The following is a 17,454-nucleotide window of genomic DNA, read 5'->3' on the forward strand; positions in this document are numbered from 1 at the left end:
CTTTGTGGAATATCAGGAAGATTGAATGAAATATAAAGAGCCCAAACAATGCAGCTGGTTGCAACAAGCATGTGGTGAAAGGTTTGCCTTTATGGTTATCACGTGTTAACACATCCAGCTTATTGTTACATCCATTATTAATATGCCAATATTGCTTTTCCATCTGCCTTTTTCACTAAGTTGCATACCGTAAGAGTCTTTCCACCTCAGAATGTACGTTGCTGTAGCACCATTTTTAATGACCATGGAGTATTCTGTCCTGTTGTGCAACTTACTCACCAGTTGGGACCTTCATCTTTTTTTAAAAACTCTTTTCTGTTAATGGTCTAGCAGAGTTGACATCACAGAAGAGAGCTGAACTCCCTTTTTGCTTCATAGCTTTTGCTCCTTCCCTCAGATAAGGTCTAACTGTGTAGTATTCACAATTACTGACCTGACAGGAATGAGCTTCGGGTACCTCCAAAGTTGGACCTGCATCAAACTAGTAACAAGTGTCACTGTCACCAGTATACCTACTCACTAATAGTCTGTAACACCTGTTGTTTAAGATGGGTGTCTTGTGTTATTGTTCTCTTTTCTGTCAAGCCCCGAGGAATATGATGATCAAAACTTTCTACATGCTTCCTTCCTGTAGAAACAGCTGTGGGAGAAGGAGGGGAGGATGCATTTCTCTCTTTTATGGCCTCAGATCAGCCACCCCTACTCCCTGGCCTCCTATGCTGTGGTGTTTCCCCAAGAGTTCTCGGCGGCTGTGTGCACCTCACTTGCGTGTGAGATTGTCAAGTGGCCTCTGTGACCTTGCCTGCATCCCACTCACCCCTGTGGCCTTGTCTGTGTGTAGGAAGGAAGGGCTATGATGAAGCCTTCTTTATACTCTAATCTAAATGGAGTCTGGGGGCGCCTGGGTGGCTCAGTCGGTCAAGCGGCCGACTTCGGCTCAGGTCATGATCTCGCGGTCCGTGAGTTCGAGCCCTGCGTCAGGCTCTGTGCTGACAGCTCAGAGCCTGGAGCCTGTTTCAGACTCTGTGTCTCCCTCTCTCTGACCCTCCCCTGTTCATGCTCTGTCTCTCTCTGTCTCAAAAATAAATAAACGTTAAAAAAAATAAAATAAATGGAGTCTGATTCCATGTATTTTTTTTGACCTCTAAAAAGTGTTGAAGGGCTTCTTTCTTTGAAGAGACGTTATCAGTCTCCACTTTGGGGTTATGATTCAATCAACAGTCTGATCTCTTTTCAGTGAATGAAATCTCGTATGCTAGTGAGATGAGCAGTGAGGGGGAGGAGCACATGGATATTAGAGCTGTGTGCTGGGCCTGGGGACACAGCAAAGAGGAGAAATGGCATTTAGTTTGGGGAACGCTCCGATGAGCAGGAGAGATAGGCATACTTAGACATACATGCAGGGCGATGAAAGAAACAGTAAAGGACATTTGGGAAGAAGGGAAAGACATGCAGAATGGCTTCTGAGCTCATCCAGGAAGGCTTGCAGGGGAGGGTGCTAAAGCTGATCTGCAAAACTGAGCTCCCTGGGCAGAGGGAGCTGCTGGTGGAAAAGGGCGTAGAGCAGGAGAGAGCCTGGCATGTCAGAAGGTCAGTACGGCTGGCACGGAAGGTATGGGTTGGAGGGGACGATGGAGGGAGGTGTATTTGGAATGCTGGTCAGAAGCGACTGCTCTAAGATCCTGACCTGCCAATGAGGGGGCTTAAAGTGTAAAGTAAGGCAGGGTATCAAAGAACCTAAAGGACAGAGAATTTGGATTGCCTGTAGAAACATCTGTCTATGAAACAGGTTTTTCAGGGGAAAAAAAATTGGTTGGGATTTAAATTGGGTCTTCGCCCCTGACGTGTGGTAACCCTGCCAACCTGAAGTGTGGGACATACGTTCCATATGGTCTTTGGGTTCAGAGCTCGTGGCCACGCTCACAGCTGCCTCTTCTAGGTTTTCCTTGACCTTGATCCAGAACTGCTTGGTGCCATGGGGTAATTCATAGCCCTTTAATTGTGTCCCCCTAGGAAAGCTCCACAGAGGACCTCCTGAGGTTGACATCTAAGAGTTTGCCTGATCTGACCAGTTCAGTAGAGGACGTGTCCTCTTGGACCGACAACGAGGACCAGGAGCCAGACGGGGAAGAGGACGAAGGACCTGGCTCGTCTTCCGTCCAGGGAGCAGTAAGTGTGCCTTTGGTTTCCCCAGCTGCTGTGCTGGAAAACGATGTGTCCCTGAAGATGTTGAAGGCAGGATCAAAGATAATAGCTTAAGATAGTAGGGTAGAGACCCGGACGGGAGAGGACCACAGGGTGTTCTTTTTATTTTTTTTGTCACGGTCTTCGAGACAAATCCATGAGAGTAATGATTTTCATTTAAGAAAAAACATGGAGGGGTGCGTGGCTGACTCGGTTGGTTGGATGTCTGACTCCTGACCAGCTTGGGTAATGATCTCATCGTTGTGAAATTGAGCCTGTGTCAGGCTCTGTGCTCAGCACAGAGCCTGCTTTGGAGTCTCTCTTGTGCGCGTTCTCTCTGTTCCTCCCTCGCCCACGCACACACACATATGCTCTCTCTCAAAATAAATATTAATAAAAAAAAAAAATTGAAACTGGAAATGGGATGAGAGAGTAACTGTGTATTAAGTTCAGTGTGTATATCAATTTCTAGCATGCTTACTAATTAATATATATGAGAATTTTATTGCTACTTCTTGGTGTAGGTTTGAAAAGTAATGTTTGTGAATTTAAGCCACCCAGGAGAGGGGCTTCTGGGTGGCTTAGTCAGTTAAGCGTCCCACTCTTGGTTTCAACTCCAGTCATGATCTCACAGTTTGTGAGTTTGAGCCCCACATTAGGCTCCACAATGACAGCACAAGGCCTTCTTGGGATTCTCTCTCTCTCTCTCTCTCTCTCTCTCTCTCTCTCCCTCTCCCTCCCTCTCCCTCCCTCTCCCTCCCTCTCCCTCCCTCTCCCTCCCTCTCTCTCTCTCTCTCTCTCTCTCTCCTCTCTCTCCCTCTCTCTGTCTCCTCTCTCTCTTCCCTCTCTCTCTTCCCTCTCTCTTCCCTCTCTCTCTCTCCTCTCTCTCTTCCCTCTCTCTTCCCTCTCTCTCTGCCCCTCCCCCACTTACATGCGCTCTCTCAAACTAAATCAAATAAATAAATAAACAAGCAAACAAACAGGCTTAGATGGAGAGATTCTGGTTGAGAAGTGGAATGTTACAATAACACAAAACCCATTCGGGCAAAGTTGTGCAGATATGTCTTAGAATTTTGGGGCACCTGGGTGCCTCAGTCAGTTAAGCGTCCGACTTCAGCTCAGGTCATGATCTCACAGTTCGTGAGTTCCAGCCCCGCGTTGGGCTCTGTGCTGACAGCTCAGAGCCTGGAGCCCGTTTCGGATACTGTGTCTCCCTCTCTCTCTGCCCGCCCCCCACTCATGCTTGGTCTCTCTCTCTCTCTCTCTCTCTCTCTCTCAAAAATAAATAAACTTTAAAAAAATGTTAGCACCCCTTAAAAAAAAAGATATGTTTTACAATTTTAATGGAACTGGGACTCTTGCATGGCTCGGAGCTCTTACGTGGCCTGTGATGTTTCACACCCTCGTGGTCTGCTGGCACACAGAGTCAGGAGGGCTTTTGGTTAACTGTGGTTGCAGTGTGGCCCCATGGTTTCCTCTTTGGACCCCAGATCTGATAGATGTGTCATTTTTAGTGTAAACTCTTGTTAGCTCTTGTTCCCCATCCAACCAGCCATGGAGAGGGGGCCCTCCTTCTGCCATTTGAAGACCCTTACTCTGTCCCACCAGCACTAAACCTAGGCAGCATGGGTAAGCATTAGAAAATTAGTTTTGGTTAAATTAGGCCTCAGAAGACCAAAAAAAAATGCATTTTTGTTACATTTACACAGTATGCTATTTTATTTTAAGGAAGAAAAAGTTGCTTTTCTCCTTTCTCTTTGATTACTAGACATCTAGGGTCACTGAGGATGGTTGTGCGAGTGTGGACTGCACAAAAGTGCTACATCTAAGGAAGCACATTCACATCATAAAAATCAGGGACTTTTACATTTATTATGGCAGTTTTCTGGAAGATAGCAATAAAGAGTTTTGCTCTAACAAAATCAATATATCAAGACAATTTGCCAATAAAAGAAGGAAAGCATCTTAAAGAAGAGATGCCTTTTTGTAATTTGCCCAGAGGCATTATATAAGCCCAGTGTTGAGTTGAAACATTTTTCTAGCTGCTCTTCCTTCACAGAACTTTCTCAGAAGGCTAACCTGTAAAGTAAATAAGCCAGAGCTGAATGAATGGCATTAAGGTGAACAGTTTAAAAACAACTGCGATTATTCCCATTTCTGTGGATTATGACACCATTCAGTGGCTTCCCTTACTTTTACTTTTAGTTAGGGTAGAGACCAAACTAATTTTGTGGTTTACACTACCTCCTTGGCTCCTGCCTACTTCTTGAACCTTACTTCTTTCTCACAGAGCTCATCACTCCTAAGCAACCACTACACTGCCCTTACTGTAGTCCCTCATGATGGCTACATGTTTTTCTGCCACAGGACCTTTGCAAATGCTCTTCTGTCTCTCTGAAATCCTCTGCCTGAATAAGATGACTCTATTCATCTTTGGGATCCCATAGTGTTACTGCGTCAGAGAAGCTATACCCACGTATATTAAATCTGTTAGCTCTCTGGGGCATCTGAGTGTCTCAGTCGGATATCGGCTCAGGTCATGAGCTCATGGTTCATGAGTTTGAGCCCTGTATCGGGCTCTCTGCTGTCAGCATAAGCCCGTTTCCAGACCTCTCTCCTCCTTGCTCTCTGCCCCTTCCCTGCTCACACTTTTTCTCTCTCTCAAAAATAAACTTAAAAAAAAAAAAGCTTAAACTAGCTTTAAAACAAAAATCTCTTAGCTCTCCTAGCATGATTATGTGGCTCTCCTGTGAACTGCTTATCACATTTGGATTTGTGGTTATGTGATTAAGATCTGCTTCTCCCGTCCAACTCTAAAACTCCATGAGGTAAGGGAACGTGATGACTGGATTGGGTTCCCAGTGAATCCCTAGAATTTAGCCAGTACATCTGGTGCTGAGTTATAAATAACTAAATGAATTCAAAATCAAACAGCAGAGTAAGCATTCATTGAATGCTACTGAAAATGACACCAAAATTGAACTGGATTTATCCACCATGAAAATTATGGTTACTCCGAGGCCCACAGCTGACCACAGTGTGGCAGCCTCAAAGGGTCTTTGGGCTAATATCGACGTTCCGGCCTCCTGAGCCTTCAGGGATGGTCTTTGAATACGCCTGGAACAGGCTTCAACATCAGATGTCTCCTCCCCACTGCCTCTCACTACTGCCTACCCATCTTCCTCCCCGTGACTTCCCAGCCCTAGGAGCCCTACGTTCTCTGTGTTGACACAGCAGTTACCCTCTGTTCCTTCTCATCCCTGGCACAAGAAATATGTGGCAGCCCCACCAGAGACTTCTCAACTCCAGCACCACTCGCATATTTCCACCTGACTAACCAGGCTTCCTTCCCTGGCGTCTCTGCAGCCTGGCCCCCTCCCACGGGGACCTCCCCTCATGGGACCCCACTGCTGGGGATGCTGCCCTGGGTTGGCTTGGCCGCTTCTCCACAGAATGCTGAGCAAGCTCAGGATCTTAAAGAGAGGAAGAGGCTCTATAGCTCTGTGCCTCCTCTGATAAAGCCCAGGGCCATTTGTGTGGCACAGCAGTCTTTGTGGAGAGGTTACAGTCACGTTCGTTTTTAAAAATTCATCACTCGTACTCTCACAAAAAACACCAAGGAATTCTTTAATTGCAAATTTTTTACACTAAATACTGCTCTAGTAAATGGGCCTTTCTCTATATTAAATACATTGTGTTACATATTTTTAAATTATACTTATTTGCATAAATTTATAATTGATTAATTTATTATAATTTATTACATATAATTTAAATGAATTTTTCTGATTATAATACTGTTTTCACTATATAAGTGATTTTTGATCAGAAAAATGCCACACACACAAAAAAGAAAAATCCCACAAGACCGTATAAATCACCCATAATCCTACTCAAAGATAGCCATATTTAACATTTTTAATGCCTTTCTGTTTGATATTTCTCCTTACACACATACGTATTTTTTAAATTCTAGTACAGTTAACATACAGTGTTACCTTAGTTTCAGATGTACAATATACTGACTCAACAATTCTATACATTCCTAGGTGCTCATCATGATAAATGTACTTTTTATTATCCCTTCACCCATTTCTCCCATCCCCCACCCTCTTCCCCTCTGGTAACCATCAGTTCTCTATGGTTAAGAGTTTGGTTTTCAGTTTGTCTCTTTTTTCCTTTGTTCATTTGTTTTGTTTCTTAAATTCCACATATGAGTGAAATCATATGGTATTTGTCTTTCTCTGATTTATTTCACTTAGCATAGTACTGTCTAGATCCATCCATGTTGTTGCAAATGGTAAGATTTCATCCTTTTATGGCTGAATAATATTCCCTGTGTGTGTGTGTGTGTGTATCACATCTTTATCCATTCATCTATCAATGAACATTTGGGCTGCTTCCATAATTGAACTATTGTAAATAATGCCACTTAAACATAAGACTGCACATATCTTTCTGAATTCATATTTTTGTATTCTTTGGGTAAACACCCAGTAGTGGAATTACTGGATTATATGGAGTTCTGTTTTTAATTTCTTAAGGAAGCTCCACACTATTTTTCACAATGGCTGCACCAGTCTGCATTCCCAACAGTACATGACAGTTCTTTTTTCTCTACGTCCTCACCAACACTTATTGTTCCCTGTGTTTTTTATTTTAGCCATTCTGGCAGGTATGAGGTGATACCTCATTGTGGTTTTGATTTGTATTTCTCTGATGATAGGTGATGTTGAGCATCTTTTCACGTGTATGTTAGCTATCTGTATGTCATCTTTGGAAGAGAGACAGTAATTTCTCTACCATAGCAACATTTTTCTAGACGTATTTCCTAAGGCAAGGGAAACAAAGCAAACATAAACTGTTGGGACTACATCAAAATAAAAAGCTTCTGCACAGCAAAGGAACAACCAACAAAACTAAAAGACAAGCTACTGAATGGGAGAAGATATTTGCAAATGGCATATCTGATACAGGGTTAGTGTTCAAAATATATAATGAACTTAAATAACTCAACACCAAACCCACAAATAATCTAATTAAAAAATGGGCTTTCTCCAGAGAGATTATTTATACTAATTTAGACATCTAGCAGTGGCCAGTTCCCGTCATCACCAATAACATGTTAAAAAATAACATCTTTTTAAAAAGTTTACCAATTCATCATATATTATTTTATATGTTTATTGTATTTTTGCCAAAGGAATTGCAATGCATTCTATTATAACATAGTTTATATGGGAAACTCAGCACTAATTTTCCATAAGCACATGTTTCAATGCAGTATGTTAGCGGTCTCTGTCCTGTCAGCCCAGGCTTTCATAGACAATCCCAAACCCAGTATCCACGCAAAACCCAAAGTCATCCTGCTTTCACAGTTCTCCCTTCTCTGAGCTTCTCTGCCTTCCTCACAAAGCACTCGTAGAGGAGGGGACACCTGGATTTCTCCCTGGCTCACCACTGATGCCTCAACACCAATCATTTGTCACCATCCTCTTGAGCTCTGGTCTTAACCAGGAGAACCAAGCCTGAGATAGAGCCCTGCAGGATCAGAAATTGGTCAGCTGGCATGAAGTATCTTCTGGATTTGACAGTGTGCCCGAGGTCTCCCCTGCTCTGCCTTATAAAAGTACTGAACTACAGGGAAAAAAGCTTCATTTTTTCCGTTCTATGTTTGCAGTCTAAGACTCTCTGTTTTATCACTTTTAAACACTAATGAACCATTTAAATGAAAGAAACCTGGTACTGTTTACAAGTTACAAAGCCTTTTATTTCACAGATGATAATGATTAAACCTGCTGCCAGGCTCCACTCAGACCTTGACTATTTTTGCACCTGTAAAGTCACCATGTGCTCAAAGCCTTAGTTGAGTGAATGTAATATGAAAGCTGAGGATCTGTGATGAGTACCCCTGTGATTTATTTTGCATGGCTACAGTAGACAGCAATGAGATTTTCCTTCCAAAAAGATGGAACCATGCTTAGAATAAAGTCATACGGTGAATATCAAATTGGAGGAGTAGAGGCAGGAAAAGAGAATGCATTGAGCTGGGACAGTGAAATTCCATGGTCATTTGAATAATTTTCATCCATCTCAGAGGGGTCTGGCTTCAGTGATAGGGCTCTGTCTCCACCATCCACCACTCACCCCCTACATCCAATACAGAAGATTGCCAGTTCAGCCTCCAAGATACCTAAATCTGGCCCTCTCCCCCATATCAGCTGCAGTCCTGGTCCATAGGATTGGCCATTCTTTCCCAAGTCTTGCTTCTCCACTTTGACTTCTGTTCTCCAATGACAGTTTTTCAATGAGAATCTGGCCATGTCACCTAATGGTTTGAAATCATTCAGTGACTCGGGGCACCTGGGTGGCTCAGTCGGTTAAGCATCTGACTTTGGCTCAGGTCATGATCTCACAGTTCGTGAGTTCAGGCCCCGTGTTGGGCTCTGTGCTGACAGCTCAGAGCCTGGAGCCTGCTTCAGATCCTGTGTCTCCCTCTCTCTCTGCTCCTCCCCAACTCACACTCTGTCTCTCTCTCTCTCAAAAAAAGAAAAAAACATTTAAAAAAATCATTCAGTGACTCTCAGTCTCACTGAGGTTAAAATCCCAACTCCTTAACATGGAATGCCATTAGCGCCTGCCTTCCTTCCCTGACTTCTGTACATGCTCCCGGCAGCCCTATACACACACACACCCTCCTAGCACTGCAAGCCCCACATTCCACAGGTGCTCCAGAACTCTCCACTACTTTATGCCTTACACCTGTTCTTTTTACTTGGAAGATACTTGTAAACCCAGCCCAAATGTCACCTCTCCCCATAAGTAAACCTTTCCTGACCTCCCAGAGTTACTTGGTCTGTGCTCTGCCCTTGCACAGCACTATGAATAGATTTCTGTCATAGTGCTATGACATATAAGCCCGTCTTGTTTTCATAATTTATCTTTCTATTCTTCTGTCTTCCTCATTAGACAGGAACATTTCAAGGGCAAAGACCGTGGTGCTGTAAGCATCTCTGTTCCCCTGGGACAATAGCATGCCTGAGATCTTTGAGGGGGTTGAAAAGGATTCTCCTGTGATCTCTTGTCATTCCTTGACCACTTCTGATCTGCCCCTCAGTGCTCACCTCGTCCTCTCATATCCTGGGTCCACAAGCTTCTGACTCTTGTGCTTCATTCCTCTCGCTCCCAACACATGCCCTGCCTGGGTCCTTCTCCATCTACTCTTCAGAGGAATTGGCCCCTGTCTCTTCCACCATTGAGGACATCGCCCTGTGGGACATCACAGTGCTGCCAGATCTGGCCTTGCTGCTGATAGAATCAGGAAGAGTAATTCTCTTCTGGTCTTTGTGGCCAGTTGGAGGAGGCTCTACTCATTGCAGGTTTTGCACACTTGGAACCCTCATGGCATAGTGCAGCTGAGTGCGGAGGCCTGTGGAGGACATGAGCCACAATTCCTATTCTGCATGGTGACCTTCCCATAGCAAGGAGAGTCGGTGTTGATAGGAATTGAGATGTTTTGCTTTGAGGCATTACATGTGTGCCTTCATCTCTGGTTATCTAGGCACTAGCCTTCCTTTCAAGGACCTCTCAAGTCAGAGAGTTATCTCCAAGGCCGCCCTTGGCTTGCAGCATCTAACATCATTGCTCTCTCTCCCAAACGTGCTGATCACTGCTCCCTGGGCATTTAGCATCTGCTGTTCTCTTATTTATATATATATATATATATATATATATATATATATGAAATTTATTGTCAAGTTGGTTTCCATACAACACCCAGTGCTCATCCCAACAGGTGCCGTCCTCAATACCCCTCACCCACCCTCCCCTCCCGCTGTTCTCTGTTTACTTGCTGCTTATCTCTTTGGGCTCCCAGTACCCATTGGAGTACCTTGTATTCAGTACTTACTCAGTACACACTTCTTGATCATAAAGCTGTCTCTAGAGCAGTGGTTCTCAGAGTGTGGTCCCTGGACCAGCAGCAACAGCATCACCTGGAAACTTGTTAGAACCACAGATCCTCAGGGCCCACCCTCAACCTGCTGAATCAGAAACTCTGAGGGTAGTATCCAGCAGTGTTTTTTAACAAGCTTTCTAGGTGATTTGGACACAGGCTAACGTGTGAGACCTTTAGAGCCCTCCAATAAAATGACTGTTTTATTATTGGCTATTCCAGAAAGCTTGTGTCCTTTCTCAAGTGTAAATAATTACAGTCCATCGTTTTAAAAATGAGACTTTTTTCAGGAAAAATAAATCTAGGCTTTGGAGAGAGTGGCTCCTCTCTCTCTCTTTTTAGTTTTATTTTAGAGAGAGAGAGCACAAGTTAGGGAGAGAGGCAGAGGGAGAGAGACAGATTCCTAAGCAGACTCCAGGCTCAGCATGGAGCCCGATGCAGGGCTCGATCCCACAACCCTGGGATCATGACCTGAGCCGAAATCAAGATTCAGACGCTCCACTGACTGAGCCACCCAAACACCCCACGAGTGGCTCCTCTCTTTTAAAATGAAGACAGGAAGGAGAGTTTTAATACAAGAGGGCGTGGACTGGGTGATCCCTCTTAAATGACGGGGAGTCTGTCTCTCCCTTTTTATATTTTAACAAAAACAAAACTGGAAGTAATGATTGTCTTGCCAAACCTGCAATTGTCAAGGCTCAGCTAGGAAGAGTTTGTTTAGCACATCAATCAGCAGGCCTGTATCCGGCTTCCTTTGACATCAAGGGAATCAGTTCTAACATTTTTGGAATCACCAGTTCGGGAAAATCTTGCAGAACTTTTGGGTGATTAGGGTTTAAGAAGGAATAAAGGACCTCATCTTTCAAAAGGAAAGAAGTGCCAAGCTGGCTCTTACGATTCTGTAAGTCTGATATTGGTGTTTGATTCTTTATTGGAATAGTCATGAGGTGTGAGAGCCTGAGTTAGGAGAGTTAGCATCTCAGGGGTAGATATTAATCTATGTATGAAAAGAAAGGACAAGAGCTCTTGTATTTTGTTTGGATTGAATAACTGATAAAGTGTCAGCCCTTAAATGTTTCCAAGAGTGTCTAGGCATTGAGGACTTGTATTGAAGTATCTAGAAGTTTCTGGGTGAGTCAAGGTATCCTAGATGGGAAATTGTGTTTTGTTTGGTGTCTAGGCTAGATTGTTTTTCTGTGAATCGAACTTAGAGCCTAATGCAAAGAACAGTGAGCACCAAGTATATAAACTTGCAGTTAGTACTAACACGGAAAGATCTCATTTAGGACTGAAAATCAGATCCTCACAAAGTGAAACTGTTCATGCAGAGACACTGACACAAGGCACCCTGTGCTTTTTGCAAGGGGAGTGAATGTTCTTTCCCTCAAGGCTGGCGGGAAGGGTGTTAAGACAGATTGCTCCTCTGGGCTCAGTAGGCTGTGCTAGTAACCTCAGGATGCCTCTGAGTACATGGTGATGGCAGCAGCTGCTTAGAGATGTACTCACTTCTCTGGGTCAGGAATGGCTTTCCCTTCTTTCTGGGCTTCCTCTTTTTGTTCTCTCACTTTGGGACTCGCTTCTTCCAGGAAGTCTTCCCAGATACACATATCCTTTATTTCTGGGCCCCCAGCAGGTTATATGCCCTGTATTTTCCTTCATAGTCCTTAACACAATTCATAGTGACGCATATATTCATATGACAACTTGCTTAACATCATCCTCCCCCATTAGCAGAGGACCCCTGTAGTCAGGGACCATGTCGGGTTTGCTCCCTCATGTATCCCAAGTGTTCACTGCTGACTCTCAGTATGTATGTATGTGTGTATGGAATGGAAGGATGTTTGGACAGTGGGACAGCTGATGACGCCCCCTTGTCATGTTTGGTCATCTTCCACTGACTTGCCTGCCTTCCCCAGCGCTCCATGAATTTAAAATGGGCACGGCACATAGTAGATGCTTATTGTTTGTGTCTGCAAACTAGAAAGTCTATCTGTCTCTCCCTTCTAGAGTTTCCACCTGGCATAGGAATACTGATGATAGAGAAATCATTTTTCTAAGTATAGCATGGAGAAAACACAGCATTACCTTCCCTTAAAATAGGATATCCATGGTAGCTCCTCACTAACAAATGAGTAGATTTCTTTTTGTTGTTGTTGTTGTTGTTATGTGAAGGTTTGAAAACTACAGGCTAGAAATGGAGTTTAGGACTTGATTTTTTAACAAATCAACAGCAACGACAAAAGATTAAACACCCCAAGGGAGTTGGTGAACTAGTACATGGAATGTAAGTGAAGAAACAAGTCAAAAAGGCACGAGGGAAAAAAGCACGGAACTAGGAGTCTCGAAGATGCGGAGTTCCGATAAATAAAACTGTAAAGTGTCAGAGCTACAGGGAACTTTGAGGATTAGCTGGTCCAAAGCTTGCATTTTTTTAAAGCTAGAAATGTGTTGGGGCGCCTGGGTGGCTCAGTCGGTTAAGCGTCCAACTTCAGCTCAGGTCACGATCTCGCGGTCCGTGAGTTCGAGCCCCGCGTCGGGCTCTGGGTTGATGGCTCAGAGCCTGGAGCCTGCTTCCGATTCTGTGTCTCCCTCTCTCTCTGGCCCTCCCCCGTTCATGCTCTGTCTCTCTCTGTCTCAAAAATAAATAAACGTTAAAAAAAAATTAAAAAAAAAATTAAAAAATTAAAAAAAAAAAAAGCTAGAAATGTGTGATGGGAGAGAAGCCTACTGAGCTCTGCTTGTCCTCCAGACAAGTCATGTTTATGACTCAAGGCAGCTACGAGGGAAAAGAAAAAGCCAGGAAAGAAAAGGGGAATGTGCTCAGAAAGGTGTTCACAGCACGTCTCAGTTATGCAAGGGGAGCGACTGTGTGCTGCATCACACACGTGTGTACATGTAGCTCTACACTCTTCCCTGGGTCTAAAATGCACAGGGAGGGTGTGGTTTCGGCTGGTCATCAGATCGTCAGGGTCCATGCTGGAGAGTCCCATCTGCCTGGTCTGAGTGGGGTGGGGCCCAGGAGTTTATTTTCAGAAGCTTCCCAGGTGATTCTGATGCTCACCCAGATTTTGAAAACAAATTTTAGAGAAAAGGTGACTGCCCTAGGAAGCAGCAGTTTCGAATACACCCTTTGTTGGCTATGTGGCAGTTTCTAGGACCTGAGACAAAGTGGCAGGGCTCCTGAGTCTCCTGGCTAGGGGCTGGATGAGGCCCCAAGACCTCTTTGTCCACAGCTTTGAGATAAGGGGAGGTTTAGGCCCCCGGCCACCTCCCTCCTTCCCATAGCTTGAGATGAGGGAGTGAGGCCATGTGTTTGAGGTGCTTGTGGCAAACTTGGAAACATAGATTCCCCCAGCCTCCTCTGGATCCTCCGTGAGCATAGACTTGTGTGTACCTTGTGGTTCTTGTTGCCTTCGCAGACACCAGTTCCCGGTGGCGCGATGGTCGTGGGATGCAAAAGCTCTCTTATTCCCTGCACCAACTCAAAGCAGGCAGCAACGCATACTGGTAGCAATTCCCCGACTTGCACATTTTCCATTCCACTGTCCCAGACTGTGAACTACTTTCTCTTTCCCCTCAGTGTCCTAGACTTTCTGAAGCAGGGCCCCGTTCACTTAGATGCTCCTGAAGCCATGCTCCAGCCGGCTAAGCAGTATGTACGAGGCTGTGCGAGCTTAGCACAGTGTGTAGAATTGCCAGAACAAGATAATACAAGGCTGCAATTACTGCCGGTCTAGGAAAATAAGATTTAAAGTTGGGGGTGGTTTTTGTTTGGTTTCATACTTAAGGAGATGAAGTGATTATTTAAATGGGTGGGGGGGAAATAAGATAAGAATAATTATTTGGCCTGGATAAATTGCCCAGAAAACTGCTGGAGTTTGCATTAGGTTTATTCCCGTGGCACATTTTCTGGGGCCTGTTCCAACTCGTTACCTGGCTCTCTGCTGCACTTTTAAACGAGCAGTTTGCATTTCTCAAGGAAGTAAACAACTCGAGTGATTTGCATAAAAAAGGCAAATACTGTGTTCTCCAGTCTCAGCACAGTGGTCTCCAAAGTGGGGTGAACATACCCAGTCGGGGGATGCCAGACAGTCCCTTGGCATGTGCGAGGGAAGTATTAGAACCTGTATAGATTTTATTTCATTTTAGATTCTTTTGTGTTTCACAGTGTATGCATATGTTAGTACAGTAGCATGGGGTTATAACTTGTGAATCTATGTTAGGAGGGCCTGGTGGTTACACCATCTACAAAGGTTGACATTTCAGCATGGAACACTGTGAAATACAGCCAAAGAAATCCCCATAGTGTGCAGTCAACCCTATTTTCATATTTTGGATCTGAAAAGTTCCTTCAAATTTCAGTGAAAATAAAATATGGACCACCAGAACATGTAATAATATTTCTTTGCCCTCAAATTAATTTCTTTTATGAAAATAACACCATAGAAGTCATGAAGCAACTTTATGACTTCAAGTAAGTTGGTTGCTGTCTTTATGTACTCCATTATCGTATTCCAAGATGCCTTTCAGCCCTGACCCCTGTTATGAATTTACCTCTTATAAAGATCACCCCCACCAATCTAGTTCTATCTGTCCTTTGGGAGATTAAATCTGTGATCCTCACATTGAAATGTAAAGTAGAATATATTAAGACTTGAGGATGGTGGCAGTTCAGAAATGAAACTGAAATAAAACTTTTTCTGCCCTAGACAATATGATGGCAATTGCACAGGAGGCAGAAGGGGATAATGTGACTCGTGTGTGCACCATGTATCTTCGGAAATCTGTCTTATTTGTTTATGAGCTTCACTAAGCCTTTAAGGTAACAGAAATCCTTGAGATGGATGTGTCTTTTGAGACTGTAAATGGAGATAGTGCTGATACAGTCAGATTCTTACTCTCTTAAGAGAAACAGGATATCCCCCACTTAGTTTCAATTCCAGTTATTGTGTTGGTTTTTTTAGGAAAATGACAAAACCACTTTGACCGTGCATAGATGAGTGAGACAAATAGGCAGTGTGTGCTAGGAAAAAACACCTTGCCCGATGACTCCATGAGCAGTGGAAGATTTCGAGGGCTTTGGGTGTTTTTTCTTTTTTACCACATCTTATGCAAAACAGTACTCCAGAGCCTGCAAATAAAAACAGAGCAAAATATAAGAGGTCAGAAATTCCCCTGTGGAAACCAGGGCAGACATTTCTCAAAGAAATAGGGTTGTTTAAAATTAATAGCGTTCTCCCCACCCCTATTGTTAATGTTGTTTGCTTGCCTAGCTTTTTGTTTGCTGTTTGTTTGCTTGTTTTTGCTTGGTAAGCTTTTTACGTAGGACTGAGGGATCTCAGTAAATGACATTTGCAGAAAAAGAAAACCAAGCCTCTCCCTTCTGTTCTTGCTCTTATTCCTTCGCTTGAAATATCCTTCCTTCTACCTCTGACTGTGAAGATTCTGAGCCCCTTGGGGCGCCTGGGTGTCTCAGTCACTTGAACAATCAACTTTGGCACAGGTCATGATCTCACAGTTTGTGGGTTCAAGCCCCACATCAGGCTCTATGCTGACAGCTCAGAGCCTGCAGCCTGCTTTGGATTCTGTGTCTCCCTCTCTCTCTGTCCCTCCCCTGTTCTCTCTCTCTCTCTCTCTCCCACTCTCTCTCTCAAAAATGAATAGACATTTAAAAAAAAAAAAAAAGATTCTGAAGCCCCTTATCTTTCAAAGAGATTTTTTAAGTAGGACCAGCCTCTGTTATGTCTGTTTTCTCTGATTGCCAGTTTCATTTTTCTGTTTCTCACATCGTAGTACTTAATCAGAAAGACCCCTCCTGATTTAAAATGGGTTAGGGGTCCCTGGATGGCTCAGTGAGTTAAGCATCCAACTTCAGCTCAGGTCATGATCTCATGATTTGTGGGCTTGAGCCCCACATCAGGCTCTGTGCTGACAGTTCAGAGGCTGCTTGGGATTTTCTCTCTCTCTCTCTCTCTGCCTCTCCCTGACTTGTACTTTCTCTCTCTCTCTCTCAAAATAAGTAAATAAACTTAATAAAAAATAAAACTGGGATGGATTTTTTTCAGAAATTTTTTGGTTAAGCTGTTGTTTCGATATTCAAATTTATTTCCTCTAGCAGCAGACATATTTACTTAATAGCTTTTTGTGGAATTATCTTTTGAGCTAGTAGAGACAGACAGGTAGCCCGCATGTTACACACACACACCTTCTCCTCAGCATCAAAAGCTGTAATTCTTCCTGACCTTCTTCCCACTGAGACCAGATACAACCTCAGAGGTTGGTAATGTGGCCCTGCCGAATGCCCACAACCAGGCCCTGATAGGAGCCCAGGCTCGACTATAGCCAGCCTGATGCTGCCATCCATATGCTGAGGGCTGTGCTGGGCACTCTGGGAGATACAAAGGGATAACAGACACAGTCTTCCTCTCTTAACAGGACTTCTTATATTCTGTAATGAATTACGGTTATTTCTATACTTTTCATATTCCCCTCTTCCACATAATATATTCCTAGGAACCATATCCCATATTGACCCGTTCCTTCCAGGAATCTGGGAGGGCTCAATGGATGGGGTGGTGTTTGAATAATCCATGGATTTTCCATAGGAACACCCGCAGAAGTAGGTAACCTTTTAGGACAGAAAAGCAACATGCACAGTGGTCCTCAAATAGGAAATTTTACAGCCTGTTCAAGGATCAACAAATAAAAAAAAAAAAAAAAAAAAGCACAGATGTTCAGCCTGTGCTTTTAGCTCCAGACTAAGGAATTTGACTTATCTTAACAACTACTCTACTCAATGATGGTTTTCAAGTTGAATGAGTCAGAGTATTTGTTCTTTTTTAAAAAATTCATTTATTTATTTTAATTTACATCCAAGTTAGTTAGCATATAGTACAATAATATTTCAAGAGTAGAATCCAGTGATTCATCCCCTATGTATAATACCCAGTGCTCATCCCAGCAGGTGTCTTCCTTAATGCCCCTCGCCCACTTAGCCCATCCCCCTGCCCACAACCCCTCCAGCAACCTATAGTTTGTTCTCTATATTTAAGAGTCTCTTATGTTTTGTTCCCCTCCCTGTTTTTATATTATTTTTGCTTCTCTTCTCCTATGTTCATTTGTTTTGTATCTTGAATTCCACATATGAATGAGGTCATATATTTGTCTTTCTCTGACTAATTTCGCTTAGCACAGTACCCTCTGATTCCATCCATGTAGTTGCGAATGGCAAGATTTCATTCTTTTTGATTGCTGAGTAATACTCCATTGTGTGTATATATGTGTGTATACCACTTCTTCTTTATCCATTCATCTGT

General features: G+C 43.5%; 1 protein-coding gene across 9 annotated transcripts in view; it reads left to right on the top strand.

The window, feature by feature from the left end:
- PDZD2 (PDZ domain containing 2) overlaps nt 1-17,454 on the top strand; it is a 361,998-nt gene that overhangs the window by 279,880 nt on the left and 64,664 nt on the right. For all 9 annotated transcript variants that reach the window (XM_060634411.3, XM_060634416.3, XM_060634417.3 and 6 more), the window contains one exon: nt 2,014-2,169. In XM_060634411.3, the coding sequence (XP_060490394.3) occupies nt 2,014-2,169 (156 nt within the window). The remainder of the gene's footprint in view (nt 1-2,013; nt 2,170-17,454) is intronic.

This window comes from Panthera onca, chromosome A1, assembly GCF_046562875.1.
Source record: "Panthera onca isolate mPanOnc1 chromosome A1, mPanOnc1 haplotype 2, whole genome shotgun sequence".
In the NCBI taxonomy this organism is placed as follows: Eukaryota; Metazoa; Chordata; class Mammalia; order Carnivora; family Felidae; genus Panthera; species Panthera onca.